The sequence below is a fragment of the Meles meles genome, chromosome 6 (assembly GCF_922984935.1).
Source record: "Meles meles chromosome 6, mMelMel3.1 paternal haplotype, whole genome shotgun sequence".
Lineage (NCBI taxonomy): Eukaryota > Metazoa > Chordata > Mammalia > Carnivora > Mustelidae > Meles > Meles meles.
Window position 1 is genome coordinate 73,222,795 of NC_060071.1, and position 19,800 is coordinate 73,242,594.

At 39.1% G+C, this 19,800-nt stretch overlaps 1 protein-coding gene and 1 pseudogene across 2 annotated transcripts in view; both read left to right on the plus strand.

Moving 5' to 3' along the window:
- The window catches only part of USP8 (ubiquitin specific peptidase 8), a 76,333-nt gene that overhangs the window by 45,823 nt on the left and 10,710 nt on the right, over window positions 1-19,800 (plus strand). For both annotated transcript variants that reach the window (XM_046008616.1, XM_046008615.1), the window contains 2 exons: window positions 15,998-16,579; window positions 19,099-19,185. In XM_046008616.1, coding sequence (XP_045864572.1) covers window positions 15,998-16,579; window positions 19,099-19,185 — 669 coding nt within the window. The remainder of the gene's footprint in view (window positions 1-15,997; window positions 16,580-19,098; window positions 19,186-19,800) is intronic.
- On the plus strand, window positions 761-913 carry LOC123945298 (annotated as a pseudogene).

Sequence of the window (19,800 nt, forward strand, 5' to 3'; positions counted from 1 at the left end):
GTCCCCCTTGGGCAACCACCAGTTTGTTCTCTTTATTTAGGAGTCTGTTTCAGTTTTGTTTTGTTTGTCTTGCGTTTTAGATTACACATATAAGTAAAATAGTATCTGTCTTTCGCTGACTTATTTCACTTAACATAATACCCTTGAGGTCCATCCATGCACTGCAAGTGATAAGATTTTATTTTTTATTATGGATGTGTTCTGTATCACTGTATATACACCACATATTCTTTATCTATCCATCTGTTGATAAACAAAAGTTGTTTCCGTATCTTAGCTTTGTAAATACTTTAATTAACATGGGGTACATATATCTTTTTGAATTAGAGTGTTCATTTTCTTCAGATGAATGGAATTATCATAAGTGGAATTGCTAGATTATATGGTTTGTTTTTCATTTTTTGAGGAATTTCCATACTGTTTTCTCTAGTGGCTGCACCAATTTACATTCCCACCAGTACTGTACCAGAATTTCTTTTTCATTAGATCCTCACCAATACTTGCTGTTTCTGCTCTTTTTGATTTTATCCATTCTGACAGGTGTAAAGTGATACTTCAGAGCACTGGGGTGGCCCAGTTGGTTAAGCCTCTGACTCTTGGTTTTGGCTCAGGTCATGATCCTCAGGGTTTGGGGATCGAGCCGCACACTGGGCTCCATGCTCAGCATATACTATACTTAAGTTTGTCTCTCCCTCTCCCCCCACCTACCATGTGCTTGCTCGCTCACTCTCAAATAAAGAAATCTTTAAAAAGAATGTGAAGCTTTGTGCAGTGGCAGAATCATAGCCAGTGAGGTTTATTCAAGTTGTAGTTATTGCTAATTGAAAAAAAAAAGTGATACCTCGCTGTGGTTTTAATTTGCATTTCCCTGATGATTAGTAATGTTGAGCATCTTTTTATGTGTCTCTTGGCTACTGTATGACTTCTTTGGAGAAATGTCTATTCGGGTCCTCTGCCCATTATTAAATTGGATTATTTGAGTTTTTTGGTGTTGAGTTGCTTGAGTTCTTTATATATTTTGGATATTGATTTCCAAATACATACTACCATTCAGTAGGAAGCCTTTTCATTTTGTTGATGGTTTCCTTCACTGTGCAAAAGCTTTTTATTGTGATGAATGAGTCCCATTTGTTTATTTTTGCTTTTGTTGACCTTGGCTGAGGAGACACATCCAAAAAATATTGTTAGAATCAGTGTCCAGGAATTTATTACCTATGTTTTCTTTTAGTTCTATAGCTTCAGGTCTTACATCTTAGTCTTTAGTCCATTTTGCGTTTATTTTCATATAGATATAAGAAAGTATGGTCCAATTTCATTCTTTTACGTGTTGCTGTTTAGTCTTACCAGCACCATTTATTGAAGAGACTGTGTTGTCCTCATTGTATAATCTTGCCTCCTTTCTCATAGATAATCGACCATTCAAGTGTGGGTTTATTTTGGGTTCTCTATACTGTTCCATTGATCATGTGTTTTGGTACCAGTACCATACTGTTTTGATTACTGTAGATTTGTAGTGTACCTTGAAATCTAGAATTGCAACACGTCCAGCCTTGTTCTTTCTCAGAATTGCCCTGCCTATTGAGGATCTTTAGTGGTACCATACAGATTTTTTATTTTTTTGTTCTAGTTCTGTGAAAAAATGGTGTTGGTATTTAGATAGATATTGCATTAAATCTGTAGATTGCTTTAGGTAGCATTGATGTTTTAACAATATTAATGCTTCCACTCCATGAACATGGTGTATCTTTGCACTTACCTCATCTTCAGTTTCTTTCATCAGTGTCTTAAAGTTTTTTAGAGTACACGTTTTTTACCTCATGGTTAAATTTATTCATAAGCATTTTAATCTTTTTGATTATGGTTCATTTATAGTGTGTAGAAACAGAACAAATTTCTGTATATTGATTTTGTATCCTGCAACCTTCCTGAATTCATTTATTAGTTCTAATAGGTTTTCTTGTGGAGTGTAGTGTAGGGTTTTCTATATATAATGTCTTGTGATCTATAAATAGTACCAGTTTCACTTTTTCCTTACCAATTCGGATGACTTCTATTTATTTTTCCTAACCGATTGCTGTGGCTAGGACTTCCAGTGCTATGTTGAACAGAAGTAGAAAGGGAGGGTGGGCATCCTTCTTGTTCTTATCTTGAGGAAAATATTTAAGCATTTCACTATTAAGTGTGATGTTAGGTGAGGGTTTGTCATATACTTCCTTATTATGTTGAAATATGTTAGCTTATATACCCAGTTTGTTGAGTTTTTAGCATGAATGGATGATGCATTTTGTCAGATGCTTCTTCTGCATCTGCTGAGATGCTCATATGGTTTTTATCCTTCATTTTGTTAATTGATTTGCAAATATTAAACCATCTTTGTATCCCTGGAATAAATCCCTCTCGATCGTGGTGCATGATCCTTTTAATGTATTGTTGAGTTCAGCTTGCTAATATTTTGTTGAAGATCTTACATCTCAGTTCATTAGGGATGTTGGCCAGTAATGTTCTTTTTTGTAGTGTTTTTGTCTGCTGTTGGTATGAGGGTAATGCTCATCTTGTATAATGAATTTGGAAGTGTTCCTTCCTTCTGATTTCTTGGAATAGTTTGAGAAAAATAGGTATTAACTCTCTTTGGTAGAAGTCACATGTGAAACCATCTGTTCCTGGACTTTGGGTTGATGGGAGTTTTTGATTAGTGATTCAGTTTCATTGCTAGTACAGGTATACAGCTGAGATATTGTGGGTTTCATTCCAGACAACCACAGTAAAGCACATATTATGATAAAGCAAGTCCAATGAATTTTTTGGTTTTCTGGTACATATAAAATTTACCTTTACACTGTATTGTAGTCTATTAAGTGTATAATAGCATTACAACTAAAAAAACACTGTACATATCTTAATTTAAAAGTACTGCTAAAAATGCTAACCATCATTTGAGATTTCTGCAAGATGTAATCTTTTTGCTGGTGGGGAGGGTCTTATCTCAGTGCTGATAGCTATTGATTAATAAGGGGTGGTTGCGAAAGTTTGGGATAGCTGTGGCAATTTCTTAAAACAACAGTGAAGTTCAATGCGTGAATTGACTCTTTCTTTCATGAATGATTCCTTTGTAGTATGCAATACTATTTGATAGCATTTTCCCCACAATAAAACTTCTTTCAAAATTGGAGTCCATTTATGTTATATTCTAAATCCTTTGTTGTCATTTCAGCAGTCTTCACAGCATATTCCGGTAGATTCCATTTCAAGAAACCAGATGTTTTACTCATCCAAAAGAAGCACCTCTTCATCCATTCAAGTCTTTCATGATATAGCAGCAATTTAGTCATATCTTCAGGCTGTACTTGTAATTCTAGTTCTCTTGCTGTTTCCAGCACATTTGAGGTTAATTCTACCACTTCAGTCTTGAACTCCTCAAAGTCATCCATAAGGCCTGGAATCAACTTCCAAAGTCCTGTTAATGTTGCAATTTTGACATACATCTTTCTAGGAATCACTAATGTTCTTAACTTCGTTTAGAATAGTTTAGCTTTTTCAGAGGGTTTTCAGTGGACCTTGCCTAGATCCATTGTTAGGAAGCACTATCTAAGCAGTTTTAGCCTCAGAAAATGAATTTAACTAATAAAACTGGAAAGTTATCATGGCTTCTTGATCAGTGGGCTGCAGAATGGATGTTAACAGACATCAAAACAAAACAAAAAAAACAAGCATGAAAACATTAATGTTTTCAGTCAGAACTCTTGAGTTACCAGATATGTTGTCAATGAGCACTGGCTTCAACTGAAAGTCACCAGCTGCATTGACCCCTAACAAGAGAGTCAGCCTGTCTTCTGAAGCCTTGAGGACCAGGCATTGACTTCTACTCTCCAGCTATGAAAGTCCTAGATGGCATTTTGTCTAGTATAAACCTGTTTCATCTATATTATCTTAGCTAGATCTTCTAGATAACTTGCTGCAGATTTTACAGTAGTACCTTCTGCTTCACCTTGAACTTGTATATTATGGAGACAGATACTTTCCTTAAACCTCATGACTCAACCTTTGCCAACATCATGTTTTTTTCTTTCTTTCTTTCTTTCTTTTTTCAAGAATTTCTTTGCATTTTCAGTTTGGCTGTTTGACATGAGGCCCAGCTTTTGGCCTATCTCAGCTTTTGACATGCCTTCCTCATTAAACTTGTTTCTAGCTTTTGATTTAAAGTGATAGATGTAAGGGCCCTTGAGTGGCTTAGTCGGTTAAGCATCCAGCTCTTGATTTTGGCTGAGGTCATGACCTCAGGGTCATGAGATCAAGCCCCACATTGGGCTCCATGCTCAGGATGAGTCTCCTTGAGATTCTCTCTCTTCTCTCCCTCTGCTCCTACCCTCCCATCACACTCTCTCTCTCAAATTAAATTTAAAAAAAAAAAAAAAAAAACTTTAAGTAGGGATGCTTAGGTAGCTCAGTTGGTTAAGCATCTGCCTTCGGCTTAGGTCATGATTGCACAGTCCTGAATCAAGTCCTGCATCAGGCTTCTTGCTCAGCAGGGAGCCTGCTTCTCCCTCTGCCTGCCACTCCCCATGCCTGTGCTCACTCTCTCTGTCTCTGTCTCTGTCTCTCTCTCTCTGACAAATCTTTAAAAAAAAAAATAAAATGATAGATGTGTGACCTTCTTTTCACTTGAACACTTAAGAGGCCATTGCAGGGTTATTCATTGGCCTAATTTCAATATTGTGTCTTGGGGAATAGAGAGACCCAAGGAGAAGGAGAGAGACTAGGGTCCATGACACAGTCAGAACATATGCAGCATTTATTAAATTATATGGGTATGGTTCATGGCACTGGAAAAAAATTAAAATAGTAACATCAAAGATCATTGATCACAAATCACCATGACATAAAGTAATAATAAAATGTTTGAAATCCTGTGAGAATTACCAAAATGTGGTACAGAGACATGAAGTGAGCAAATGCTGTTGGAGGAGTGGCACTAACAGACTAGCTTGACCCAGTGTTGCCATAAACCTTTAGTTTTTAAAAAATACAGTGTCTGTGAAGTGAAGTAAAGCAAAGTATACCTGTAATTAATCTGCTAAGATTTTCTGTTCTTCCTGATTGAGTCTGGAATATTATATGTTTAAAGAATTCATCCATTTCTCCTAGGTTGTCCAATTTGTTGACATATAATTTTTCATAATCTTCTGTATTTCTGTGGTGTCAGTTGTTATTTCTTCATTTCTCATTCTGTTTATTTGAGTCCATTCATGTTTTCTTGATGAGTCTGGCTAAGGATTTGTCAGTTTTGTTCATCTCTTCAAAGAAGCAGTTCTTATTTCATTGATCTTTTCTATTCTTCTACTGTTTCATTTATTTCTGCTCTACTCTTTTTTATTTCCTTCTGCTGGTATGGGGCTTTTTTTTTTTTTTCTAGTTCATTTAGGTATAAGGTTAGGTATTTTTATATTAGATTTTTCTTGTTTCTTAAGGTAGGCCTCTATCTGTCTAGACTTCCCTCTTAGAACTGTTTTTGCTGCATCCCAATGATTTGGAACATTGTGCTTTCATGTTCATTTGTTTCCATGTATTTTTTAATTTCCTCTTTGATTTCTTGGTTGACCCCTTTGTTGTTTAGTAGCTGTCTATATTTGTATTCTTTCCAGATTTTTCCTTATGATTGATTTCTAGTTTCATACTGTTGTGGTTAGGAAAGATGCTTGATATGATTTTGGTCTTCTTAAATGTATTGAGATTTACTTCGTGGCCCAATATGTGACCTGTCCTAGAGAAGATTTCATGTACACTTGAAAAGAATGTATACTCTGCTGTTTTGAGACAATGTACTATATATATGTGTTAGATCCATGTGGTCTAATGTGTCCTTCAAAGCTGCTGTTTCCCTTATTTTCTGTCTGGATGATCTAGCCATTGATTTAAGTATGGTGTTAAATTCCCCTGCTTTTATTGTAGTCTGATCAATTTCTTCCTTTCTGTGTGTTAATGTTTGCTTTTTATATATTTAGGTGCTCCTAAGATGGGTATATAGATATTTAGAATTGTTATATCCTCTTAGCTGGATTGATCCCTTTATCATCATAGGATGTCCCACTTTGTCTCTTGTTACATACAGTCTTTGTTTTAAAGTCTACTTTGTCTGATAAAAATGTTGCTTCCCCAGCTCTTTTTTTCTTTGTTTCTTTATTTATTTAGCTTCTTTTTGCATGGACTGTCTTTTTCCATCCGTTCACTTTTAGTCTGTTTGTGTCTTAAGTCTGAAGTTTGTTGTAAGCAGAATACTAGATGGGTCTTATTTTTTTTTTAATCCATTCTGCCACCTTTTGTATTTTGATTATAGCACTTAGTCCATTTACATTCAAACTAATTATTGGTAGGTATGTACTAACTGCCATTTTTTAAATTTTTTCTGATTGTTTCTCTAGCTTTTTTCTGTTTCTTCTCTTGCTCTCTTCCCTTGTGATTTTTTGACTTTCTCTAGTGTTCAATTTAGATTCCTTTCTCTTGATTCTTTGTTTACCTATTATAGGTTTTTGGTATGGGGTACATAAATAGCACCTTACTTATATATGACAATTTATTTTAAGTTGATGGTCATTTAACACATTTTAAAATCACCACATTTTAACTTATCCTCTCCACATTTTGTGTGTGTGTGTGTGTGTGTTTAAGATTTATTTATTTGAGAGCAAGATTGTGTGCTGAAGTGGGGAGAGGGGCAGAGGGAGAGAATTTTCAAGCTGACTCCCCACTAAGCGTGAAGCCCAGTATAGAGCTCAGTCTTACCACGCATGAGATCACAACCTGACCTGAAACCAAGAGTTGGACACTCAACTGACTGAGCCACCAAGGCACCCCTTCACATTTTATATTTCTGACATATTTTGTATTTTTTATTTTTACATTTCTTTATTATAAATATACTTGATTTTATTACTGTTGTCATAATCTCCATAGTAGCTTTAGAATTGGTTGGTTCCCTACCTTTACTATGTTTGCTTTTACCAGTGACATTTTTCTTTTAAAATGTCACTTCTGGTTATGGCCTTTTCTTTTCTTTTCCATGTGGGTTCCTTTAACCTTTTTTATAAGGCTGGTTTAGTGATGGTGAACTCCTTTAACTTTTGTTTGTCAAGGAAACTCTTTATCTCTTATTTAATTCTAAGTGATAACCATGCCAAGTAGAGTATTCTTGATTATTGGCTTTTCCTTTCTACAATTTGACTATATCATGACATTCCCTTCTGGGTTGCAAAGTTTCTGTGGAAAAATCAACTTGTAGGGTTTCCCTTATAGGTAACTTTTTGCTTCTCTCTTGCTGTTTTAAAACTTCTCTTTATCTTTTTTTTCTTTTTAAGATTTTATTTAGTGAGAGAGCACACATGCAGGGGAAGAGGCAGAGGGAGAAGTAGACTCCCTGCTGACCAGGGAGCCCGACACAGGGCTTTATCCCAGGACCCTGAGATGACCGAGCCGAAAGCAGATGCTTAATCCACTAAGCTACCCAGGTGCCCCAATTCTCTTAAATTTTAACCTTTGACATGTTAATTATTATGTCTTGATGCACATCAGTTTGTTTTCAACTTCTTTTGGGCTCTGTGCTTTCTAGACCTAGATTGTCTGTTTTCTCCTCTATATTAGGAATGTTTTCAGCTACATTTTTTCCTTTTTTTTTTTTTTTTAAGATTTTATTTATTTGACAGTAGGCAAAGAGGCAGGTGGAGAGAGAGGAAGAAGCAGGGTCCCCACTGAGCAGAGAGCTTGATGTGGGGCTTGATCCCAGGACCATGGGATCATGACTGAGCTGAAGGCAGAGGTTTTAACCCATTGAGCCACCCAAGCACCCCTCAGCTATATTTTTTCAAATAAGTTCTCTGCCCCTTTCTCTTTCCCTTTTCCTTCTGGTACCCCATAATGCAAATATTAGTACACTTGGTATTGTCCCAGTCATCTCTTAACCGTCTTTTGTTTAAGTTCTTTTTTTCTTTTTGTTGTTCAACTAGAGTGATTTCCACTATTGTGTCTTCCAGATCATTGATATGTTCTTCTGCATCTTTTAAGCTGCTCTTGATTCCCTCTAGTGTATTTTTCATTTTAGTCACTTTTATTCTTCAGCTCTGATTGGTTCTTTTTTATATTTTCTACCTCCTTATTGAATTTCTTAGTGCATTCATCCATTCTTCCAAGTTCAGTGAATATCATTATGACCATTACTTTGAATTCTTTATCAGGAAGATTGCTTATCTCTGGTTCTTTTTCTGAGGTTTTATCTTATTGTTTTGTTTTGAAGTATATATTTGTCTACTCATTTTGCTTGACTCTCTGTTTCTCTGTATTAAATAGGTCAGCTGCATCTCTCAGTTTTGAAGGAGTGGCCTTATGTAGAAGGTGCCCTATGGGGCCCAGGTGTGCAATCTTGCCCTGGTCACCAGAACCAGGCACTCCAGGGATATCCCCTGTATGGGCTGTGTGTGCCCTTCTAATATGGCTAGGTTGAGACTGCTATAGGCATACGGATGGGCAGGACTAGTCCTGGTGCAAGTGGCTGAAAGGCCCAGTCACAGCCGTTCAGCGGATGCTGTTGGGTAAAACTGACACCTTCCCCACCCCAGCAGGAGGTGCTTTGAGGGGCTATCATTTTGTCTTAGGCTGCCTGCCAGGTATGGCTGAGCAGGAACCACTTTGGATGGGTACCTGCCGAAGTATGCACTTGGGCAGGGCTGATTCATGGGTAGGGGGAATACCAAGTGGGGTGAATGGTGGTAGTAGGGCACATGGAGAGTATCAGACATGGTGCCTATAAGTACTTCCATTCCTAGAGAATGTCATTATAGATCCCTACCCCTCCTGCAAATACCTTGAAATTAGTTAATAACTTTCCTTCACATATGGCCCTGTATTGGGCCTGGGAACTTTTGCCTCTGTATTGGGTCTGGGAACAAGTGAGTTTGTCGCCTGGCCCTTTAAAAGCAGAGTCTCAGGGTCCTTTAGCCCTTTTGCTATCCTGGATATAAACCTCATTGATTTTCATGTCCAGACATTATTGGGGTTCATATTTCCTATACAGTCCCTTGATTAGGGATGCCTAATGTGGGATTTAAACCCCTTGCTCCTCAGGAGGACCTCCATATTTGTGATTATTCCTGCCATTTGTTTATTGCTGTTCCAGGTGTCTGGATACTGACTAGACTGTACCTCTGCCCCTCCTACCTCTCTGAACGTGGCTTTTTATATTTTTAGTTGTGGAAGAGCTGTTTCGCTAGTATTGAAGTCATTCTCCAAGAGTTTGTCTATATTTAGTTGTAGTTTTGGTGTGTCTGTAAAAGGTGAGCTCAAGATCTTCCTATTCCACCATCTTGATCCCCTCTCCAACAAGCATGTTTTAGCAATAATTATTTAAATGATTTTAAATAACCAGTATGTTGCCAAAAAATGCAGCTTTTTTCCTCTGCATTTTACTCAAAGGAAGGTAAACTCATTCTCCCTTATGAAATTTCGAATGAGCTTTTTTATAGCCTTTATTTTTAATTTTTTTCCAATACATTTCAACAGTATTTCACATTTGAAGTGGATGCCATTTGATTTGTGCAACAGGTTGTGAATAGAAAACTTAACTCATTTTTTTTTATTATGAAATGAGATGGTTCATTTCTTCATTTTTTAAGGTCTTCTCTAAATATTTCAAACTAAATCTTAAGACTAAACAGTATTTAATTAGGCAACTTAAGACGTAAATTTTAAGAAATTGAAAAAAGAGCTTATGTTATTGCACTTCCTTTAAATTTAATGAACATGTTATTTGAACTGTAATCCTCTTGTTACTTTCTGAGATACAAGCAATTTGTCTGACATATTTTGAGGATTTTCTGTGTGAAAGACAACATGAAGGTTTACAAATATAATTAAGCTATGGATTCTACCTGATGTTCAGAAAGAGAGACTTACACAAAGACAGCCAAAATAAAAGGTAGAATGTCATAATTGCTCTAATAGTCATTGGAGCACGAGCAAAGAGAGAAATTTTGACTGAGGGTATTGGAGAGGTCTTCATGGAACAGGTCATATTTTATCCAGGCTATAAGAGTACAATAGGATTTGAGGATTAAAGAGACAAGTAGAAGATTTCATGACTAAAGAGCATGCTCTGGGACCAATGAGTAGTTTTGACATGCTTGGACATGGCTCTCTGTTGTCTGTCGAGACAAGTGTGATAGTAGATAAGATCAGAAAGATGGGCAAGAGTCATCAAGAGATACTTTAATCAAATTGGAGTTATCCTGTAGGCACAAGGAAACTTAAATAATTTAAAGTTGAAAATAACATTAGCATAATTTTGCTTTTAAAACTAGGGGGGAGGGGCACCTGGGTGGCTCAGTGGGTTAAAGCCTCTGCCTTCGGCTCAGGTCATGATCCCAGGGTCCTGGGATCGAGCCCCACATCGGGCTCTCTGATCAGCAAGGAGCCTGCTTCTCCCTCTCTCTCTGCTTGCCTCTCTGCCTACTTGTGATCTCTGTCAAATAAATAAATAAAATCTTTAAAAAAAAAAAAAACTAGGGGGGAAATGGATGGAATTGTTAAAATGTAAATGGAAACATTTTTTGGTTCCTGTCCATCTTTTATTATCCTTATCCTCATAGTGGTTCTTCCTACTTCAATCTCAAATGTGGAAAAATAAGAGGAGGGAATAGATTTTTTAAAGTAAAGAGGCAAGAAGAGAAATGAGAAGTAAAGGAATGACTTCTTCACCTTATTCTTCCTGTGGTGGTATTTTCTAGTTGCAGAATGTATAATGCGTTTTGTAAAAACCATACAGGTTGTTATTGGCAAATATTCTTGTAAGTTTTTATACTTATTTCAGTAAGTTGTATTCTCAAGAAATATGTTATTGGGGGTTGGCATCTTCTCACCCTGACCTTTGCCAGAGGGGCCGCAACATCATGACAGGCTCCAAAGCAAGGCCACGAGTGGCTTCCTTGGCCGCAGGCCCCGGTGGTGAATGTGGACAGAGTGGGTTGAAGAGGCGGCCGCCCTCCTGGAGCAGCCGGTATGTGAGGACAAGATGGTGAGCGGTGTGAGCAGGGGGGCCCCAGGGGTCTGGAGCATGCACAAGGTGCACCTCCCTGTCCTCCTGGAGTGCTATGAGCCCCTAGAGGAGCCAGCATCTGGTGAGAAGCCCAAGAGGAGGTACCTGCCAAGCTGAAGAACTACAGCAAGAATGTTGGGAAGGTCATCAACAAAGGAAGCCGCTACATTGGCTGCCCGGCTTCGCTGTGGTCTACTCTGCCCTGTTCGGAGTAGCCACCAGCCTGGTCTCGTTCCTCTGCCAAAGGGAACCCGAGGGCAAACACACAAAAATGGATGAAAGCTCTGCTCTGGGAGCTCTGAATCCAGGACCATTTCAGACCTGAACCCACAAAATCCTTGGAGGAAAACAATGTGTCCTCAGTGAACTGTATGAATGTTATGAACAGAACATCCCTGCCCATCCTCTGAGCTTTTCATGACCAGCACACGGTGGCTCCGATGGACAGTCCTGCAGAGAATTAGGCCCACATTAGCTTTGGTATTCTAGTGTGCTAACCCACAGGGACTGGCATGGAGGCAGACACTTGACAGAGGGCACTCCAGGTGGGTGACAGAGTGGTGATTATAAGGGAGAAAGGGAATTTTGACCAAGGCTAAGATGATCTGTTATGTTCTGGAAAGGTCACCCTGACACGGTGCTCACAGCCCATGGCTGCCTCTGTTCTGGGGGCAGCAAAGGAGCTGTTTGTCAGTCATGCACCCCAGCTCCTGTCTCTATCCCTTCATCACCCGGAGTTTAATTATGGTCTTAAGAAGGAAGGAAGGAAAAGCTCTTTGAAGGTTGTGATGCTTTGAAAACTGTTGATGACGTGCGTGACTGCTTAAAGCAGATAAAACTTGTGATTCCCACCCCCCTCTGCATGACACAAATGTGCAGTAGCGGTGAAGGAAGGAGGGAGGTCAGACACAGGCTGGGTTGAAGAGGTCGCTTGAGCAAGTGCTCCTGTCGTACTCAGCCAGCCCAGTCTGGCTGTGTGTTTGGAGCTGTGCACCTCAACTGCTGGCCATCATCGCCTACTCCTAACTGTTCAACAACTCTACTCCAAGCCACCAAAGGCCCTTTGTCTTGGGAAAGAGGGAGACACTATGCCTACAAGGAAAGTGTGTGATTTAGGGAAGGAACCAGTAAGTAGGAGACAGGTGTACTGGAAGTCAAAACAAGAAAGACAGGGAACAGGAGGAGTGAAAGTAGGGCAGCCAGGTCTGGTTTATGAGCCCTGGGGAATCTTAGTTGGGCTGGCTTTCAGTTCTGTGCAGGGACAGTTCTGTGTAGGGACAAGGGATGATGGGTGGCTACGGGTGCTTTAAATCCCTCTGAAGCCTATGAGCTCTCACTGACTGCCTTTGTAGCATCCTTTCCTCTTTGGTGCTGCCAAGTTTGCTTCTCACCTGGATTCAGAGATCAGCACCGCATGGGTCCTGAGCTGGATGCTTCACCAGGATGATCCTGAGACTGCCATTGGACCATTGGCCAGGGAGGTGAAAGAGGAGACTCCTTTTAACATACCCCTCCACCAACCTCTGTGATAGGCCACAGTTCTGTTTCTAGAATATCCAGAAGTCCAAATAGTTGTTGCTGATCAATCTGTAGGGTGGGTAGCAACACCTGCATGCTTCCCTGAGTTCCCCAAGGCCTTGCGAAGGAGGCCTCAGTGCTCATGCTTCACCACTCAGGCCAACCAGGTGGCACCAGCATGTGGAGAGAGTGGGTGGGGAACAAAGACAAATGTACAGAAAAAGGAACCAGTGTAGGAGAAAGTTGTAGCTAGACATTCTGGAGGCTCATGTTGAAGATGAACTTGGATCCAGTTCTGCATCATTAATATTTGTGAGGAAAAGAGAAAATAGTCTTGTTTTAACTCAAATGAGGAAAATTGATAATGGCACATTTTCGCACATGTAAGGTAACTACAGCTTGCTCGGTCATGCTGAGACTCAGGGAAGAGATGTAAGTGGAAGAAAAAGTCAAGCATAGTTTAATGGGAGAGCCAGGCCTTTGTGGCCCATGGGTGATGGGAGGAAGCAGCCTGTGGTAGGCTTGGAGGATGTCCATCCCCAGTGGCCCAATGATGCTGACCTACCCCAGAGAAGACTACTGAGTCCCCATGGGGGAATGGAAGTGTGACCCAGAAAGGGACCAGAGCCGCTGAGGTCTGTGTGGCAGAAACCTTCCCTGTCCCATCCCCAGAATGTAGACATATCAGGCCAAGCACATTTGGCCCTGAAATTCAAATAGTCTGATTAAGAATTAACCTAGAAATTTCATTAGTCGGAACCTTGCAGGAATTGTCCCGAGAGCCAGATTCCCATGTACAGATGAAACTTGTCCCAGCTGTCACTGAGTGCTCATTTTCCCCCTGACAGGACATCCATGTTGCAGATTACCTTTTTGCCTTTTTTTTTTTTTAAATGTCCAGTTCCACACCCTGCTGCAAATTAAGTTTTAGAGCTTTGCCTTTACACACTTGACCAAGAGTCTTCCTTTGTATACTTTTCTTGTCCTATTATGTAAATAAAACCCTCAATTTGTTTAAAAAAAAAAAAAAAGGAAGGTAGATAGGAAAGAATGAAAAGAGAAAAAAAGATGTTTGGGTCATTTCTAACAATTCTGTAGGGTTAGTATCCTATTAAATTGAGGGAATGAACATTTAACTCATTAATTCAGTATCTTACCTGTTGTGAAAGGTGTTGTGGAATATTTTACTCAATCCTTTGGCAACATATTTATTTACTATATCTCAAGCACAGTCTTTACCCTCCTGGAGTTTATAGTCTAGGACGGAAGAAAGATTTTTAAACAAGTAATTATAGTTATTTAATCAAGGATCCCAATAAATATATGAGGGGAAAAAATAAGATATTAGGAGAGCATGTATCAGGAGACTTCGGGGATTTAGGAAGTCTTTCCTAAGGGAGAGATACTTAAGCCACAACCTAAAGTTGTAGTAGGTGTTACCTAGATGAACAGCTGGTATAAAGGCCTGAGTTGGGAAGGAGCTTGGCATCTTTGAGGAATTAAAAAGGCAGGGATGGGGGTGGGCTGGTGTGTAGATTAGTCTGAGATAAGAGAGAGAGAGAGGTAGAGGATAGGTAGAGGTGGGATGATGAAGCCACACAGGGCCACACAGACTTTAGATGTCATCTAAGTACAGTGAGTAGCTATTTATTTTTTTTTTTTAAAGATTTTTATTTATTTATTTGACAGAGAGAGAGATCACAAGTAGGCAGAGAGGCAGGCAGAGAGAGGAGGAAGCAGGCTCCCTGCGAAGCAGAGAGCTCGATGCGGGGCTCAATCCCAGGACCCTGAGATCATGACCTGAGCCGAAGGCAGCGGCTTAATCCACTGAGCCACCCAGGCGCCCCCAGTGAGTAGCTATTTAAAACAAGGTTTTACAGGTGCCTGGGTGGCTCGGTTGGTTAAGTGTCTGCCTTTGGCTCAGATCATGATCCCAGAGTCCTGGGATCAAGCTCTGCATCAGGCTCTCTGTTCAGTACAGGCTCACTGTAATCTGAGTACAGTGAGTAGCTATTTAAAACAGGGTTTTACAGGTGCCTGGGTGGCTCAGTTGGTTAAGCATCTGCCTTTGGCTCAGATCATGATCCCATAGTCCTGGGATCAAGCTCTGCATCAGGCTCCCTGTTCAGTGGGGAGCCTGCTTCTCCCTCTCCCTTTGCTGCTCCCCCATCTGTGCTCTTTCTCCTTCTTTCATTCTCTCTCCCACTCTTTGTCAAATAAATAAAATCTTTAAAAAAATAAGGTTTTACATATAGGAGGAACATAGTCATATTTGTTTTAAAATGATTATTCTGGCTACAGTGTGGAAAGAGAAGGGAAAAAAGAAAAGAGATGGGCAATTAGTTAGAAACAGTGTAGGGAGGATGTTGGCATGGACTTGGTTGGTGCTAGTGGAAAGGGACAGATAGAGGAAGAAAATCATCAGTCTGCACTAGGGCAGTGGGAGGACACATGAAACTCAGCTTTCTGGTGTGAGCTACTGTTTGGATAGTGGTAACATCCATGAGATAAGGACCATGTTTGTAGGGGGAATATCGTGTAATCAATTTTGGCCATGTTAGGTTTGTGGTATATATGTAAGACACTGTCATAGAGATACTGAGTAGGCAATTGGATATGTGGAAATGGAACTTAAATTTAGTTATGGCCAGGTCTAGGTTTTATGTTTTAGATGAACTCTTCCAAATACATAACATATCATGATGTAGTGAAAGTATGGAATCAAGAGGTAGTAAGTGACAAGTGCCTGAGGAATCTTGACAGACACAAATAGATCTTCTAGCACATGTCTCCACAGAGTGATGGTTCTTTTACAACAAGTTGATTTTAAGAATGAAATCTTGCCATTTGCAACGACGTGGATGGAACTAGAGCGTATCATGCTTAGTGAAATAAGTCAATCGGAGAAAGACAACTATCATATGATCTCCCTGATATGAGGACATGGAGAAGCAACATGGGGGGGTAGGAGATAGGAGAAGAATAAATGAAACAAGATGGGATTGGGAGGGAGACAAACCATAAATGACTCTTAATCTCACAAAACAAACTGGGGGTTGCTGCGGGGAGGTGGGATTGGGGGAGGGGGAGCGGGCTATGGACATTGGGGAGGGGAAGCGAACCATAAGAGACTATGGACTCTGAAAAACAACCTGAGGGTTTTGAAGGGTCAGGGGTGGGAGGTTGGGGCAACCTGAGGGTTTTGAAGGGTCAGGGGTGGGAGGTTGGGGGAACAGGTGGTGGGTAATGGGGAGGGCACGTTTTGCATGGAGCACTGGGTGTTGTGCAAAAAGAATGAATACTGTTACGCTGAAAAAATAAATAAAATGAGAAAAAAAAAAAAAACTGAGATTACATTCCTGGATTTTGACAAAAGAATGTTTTGCTCTGTTTTTGTTGATCTAGATTGATCGTACTAAAAAACCAGCAGTCAGATTGCCTGAAGATCATAGAATAAAATCTGAAAATAAAGATCATGAGCAACAGTCTCCTCAGGATGGGAAAGTTGTTCCTGATCGTTCCACAAAGCCAGTATTTCCCCCTCCAACTGCCATGTTAACAGATGAAGAAAAAGCTCGTATTCATGCAGAAACTGCTCTTCTAATGGAGAAAAACAGACAAGAAAAAGAACTCCGAGAAAGGCAGCAAGAAGAACAAAAAGAGAAACTGAGGAGAGAAGAACAAGAACAAAAAGCTAGAAAGAAACAAGAAGCTGAAGAAAATGAAATCACAGAAAAGCAACAGAAAGCAAAAGAAGAAATGGAAAAGAGAGAAAGTGAGGCCAAGAAAGAAGATAAAGAAACTTCAGCAAAGAGGGGCAGAGAAATAACGGGAGTAAAAAGACAAAGTAAAAGTGAACATGAAACTACCGATGCCAAGAAGTCTGCAGAAGATAGGGGCAAAAGGTGTCCCACCCCAGAACTGCAGCAAAAGGCGGTGGGAGATGTGCCCCATGCTTCTGTGGCAGGAGATTCAAATTTAGGCAAGGTAAGCAGAAACAAACAGTACAAACTGCCAAGTAAGTGAAACAAATTGTTAGATAAAAAGATGACACCAGGGGCATTCCATAAATAGGGCGAACCTTTTAAGTGATTTTCTAGTGGGTGATAGAATTATACTGATGCATCTACATTTGTAGCTCACCCACTCTGCTTTGATTGACTGGGAATGGGATTGCTTTTATGTCTGTGAAATGCAGTATTTTTTTAGCAATTGAGATAACTTGCTACATTCTTCATTTTTATGGAATTTTTTTTATCTAGGAAATTTTTATCTAGAAAAAAAATTTTATATCTAGAAAAATGTGAAGCATAACCTCCCTCTCAGTGTGAAGGAGTTAGGTGTCAAATGTGTATATGATAGAGCTTGTATCTGCTTAGAATATGTCCAAAATGCGTGACATCTAAATGCCTCAACATTTCTTTTTGTGTCTAGTGATTTTTTGTGGTCATGTCTATGTCATTTGGTTTGTTGCTTCATCTAGTCAATAATACTGGCAATAATCCCATTAGTGTTGCCTTTTTCTGCCCTTGGCTATTCCCAAGATTGACTCACATAATTTGGGGGAACATTTTTCATAGTTATTCTTCTTTAACCTAATGATATCATATGTGCTTTTTATTTTTTTTTTCCTGTATTATACAATTAACGGTGCTTTTCCCTTTTGAACAACAAATAAGTTTTTATAATAGGAACAGTTATGGCCCCTTTTATGTACACGTAAATGGAAATACATTTTTGGTAGTGTAAAAATGACTTCGGATAGAAGGCTTTACAGAATGTCAATCTTTATAACTTCTGAAGCAACAGTTCAGGCACAGACCAGAATTAACAATTCATATTAATGGTGCACTTACCAGGGACACTTACCTAGTAACCTTAACTATCAAAAATAAAGCTCTCTGGGCACCTGAGTGGCATTGTGCACATCATGATATCAGGGTCGTGAGATTGGGTCCCACATTAGGCTCTGTGCTGGGCATGGAGCCGCATAAGATTCTCTCACTCCCTCTCCCTCAGCACTTCTCCCACCCACTCACATCATGCATGCTCATTCTCCAAAAAAAAAAAAAAAAAAAATGTGTGTGTGTGTATCAGTATCATACAGAAGCCTTCTAAACACCTAAAGCTAGAGAATTGAAGCCCATGTATTAAAATGCTGTCTCACTTTATTCATGGGAGACTCAGAATTGTTGAGCTATTACAGTTTAAATATTATTCTTTGAGTAGCTATTATACTGTAGGAAAAATACACCAAGTATTTTTCCTACATTGTCTTATCCTTCTAATGGTAAGTCTGTGAGGTATTCAGTTTGCAAATAAAATTGAAGCTTGGAGGTTAAGTATTCTGCCTAGGAGTCCATGTACAGTAAGATTCCAAAGCCACTTCTCTATCTTGCTGCACTTAGAGGCAGACAGTCCTAAGAACTTAAAGCATTCATGTTTCTGGGGCCTTCTAGTATAGGTGCCACACTTGATCTTAGCCAAAAGGCCAAGAAGCGATATAGGTGCCAAATACAAATCTAAATAGCTCTACAAATCTAACCTTGAGATAATCACATTAGTCTTTGATGTTTCCTATAATATATAACACATTGAAAAAAGTTATTATGTACATATATATATTACATATTGTATGCTCTTTTAAAAGTAAGCAAAGTATATAATTTATTCTGGAATAACTTTTATTAAAATTGTCACAAATACTTAGAAGTTTTTATTTTACTGTAGTTATTTTTTAAATAAACTATAAAGTTCAAGTGAATTTTTAAAGGAACCTATGATAGATTCCAAGAGGATATTAAAATGGATTTTGTACTTTTGAACATTGTTCTATATGAATATCCCATAATCTGTTCATTCTCTTCAATATGTTCATTTTGGGAGAACATAACCACCTTGAAGGCAACCAAATCATGTGAGATTAAATAAAAGGACAGTGTTCAAGGGGCACCTGGGTGGCTCAGTTGGCTGGGCGTCTGCCTTTGGCTCGGGTCATGGTCCTGGAGTCCTGGGATTGAGTTCCAGGTCAGGCTCTCTGCTCGGCAGGGAGCCTGCTTCCTCCTCTCTCTCTGCCTGCCTCTCTGCCTACTTATGATCTCTGTCAAATAAATAAATAAAATCTTAAAAAAAAAAGGACGGTGTTCCAAGGAGGCCATGGTGAATATACACCGATGACCAGCAACACACTTGGCCATGTATCATGATCAGTGCTTCCCTATCTACTGCGATTAGTACACTTCCCTCTCCCACCGCATTGATTCATCAGTTTATTTTCTCCTTTATCTTTAGTGTTGGGAAATCCCACATGGGGTCTATCACCTTTAATTAAAAATATCTACTTTGACAATAAAACTAAATAAACTTTTCAGAGATCTCATTTTTTTTCTCCTATTACATTTTCACTCTGATGGATTTACTTGTATTAGCTAGTGATTGACAGGCAAGTCTGTCATGGAGGATAGTTTGAGTTTTCTTTCACTTCTGAAATTTTAAAAATTTTACAGCCTGCTAAGATTAAAGGACAACCAGAAAGTGGAATTCTGAAAACTGGAACTTTTAGAGAGAATACAGAAGACACTGAAAGAAATAAAGTAAGTGGTAGTTTGTTGAGTGGGGGGAACCTATGGATTATAACCATGTGGTTGTCTTTACTATGTTGTCATCCTCCATCTTGAGATCTGCTTTCTGAGGAAAAGCAGATTTATCTTCCATAACTCTGTTTTTGTTTTTTTACATGATTGAGCCTTTTAAATTCTAAGAGGAGTAGATGTTTGTCTTCCTATTTAAAGTACAGTAGTATATTCTACTCATTTTATGAAATTAGAAAATACTTAGACCTTTCTACATGATCCACCAATTCTACTTCTAAGTATATACCCAAAAGAATTGAAAGCAGGGTCTGGAAGAAATATTTACACACCTGTGTTCATAGAAGTATTATTCACAATAGCCTGATAGCCAAAAGATGGAAGCATCCCAAATATCCATCCACAGATGAATATATAAATAAATGTGGTATTTACACACAGTGGTGTATTATTCAGCCTTTTATAAATAAAGGAAATTCTGACACATGCTACATACAACACAGATGAATCTTCAGGACATTTTGCAAGTGAAATTAGCCAGTCACAAAGAGACAAATACTGTATGATTCCATTTATATACGGTGGTTGCCAGGTGGATGGAGGAAGTGTAGAGTTGTT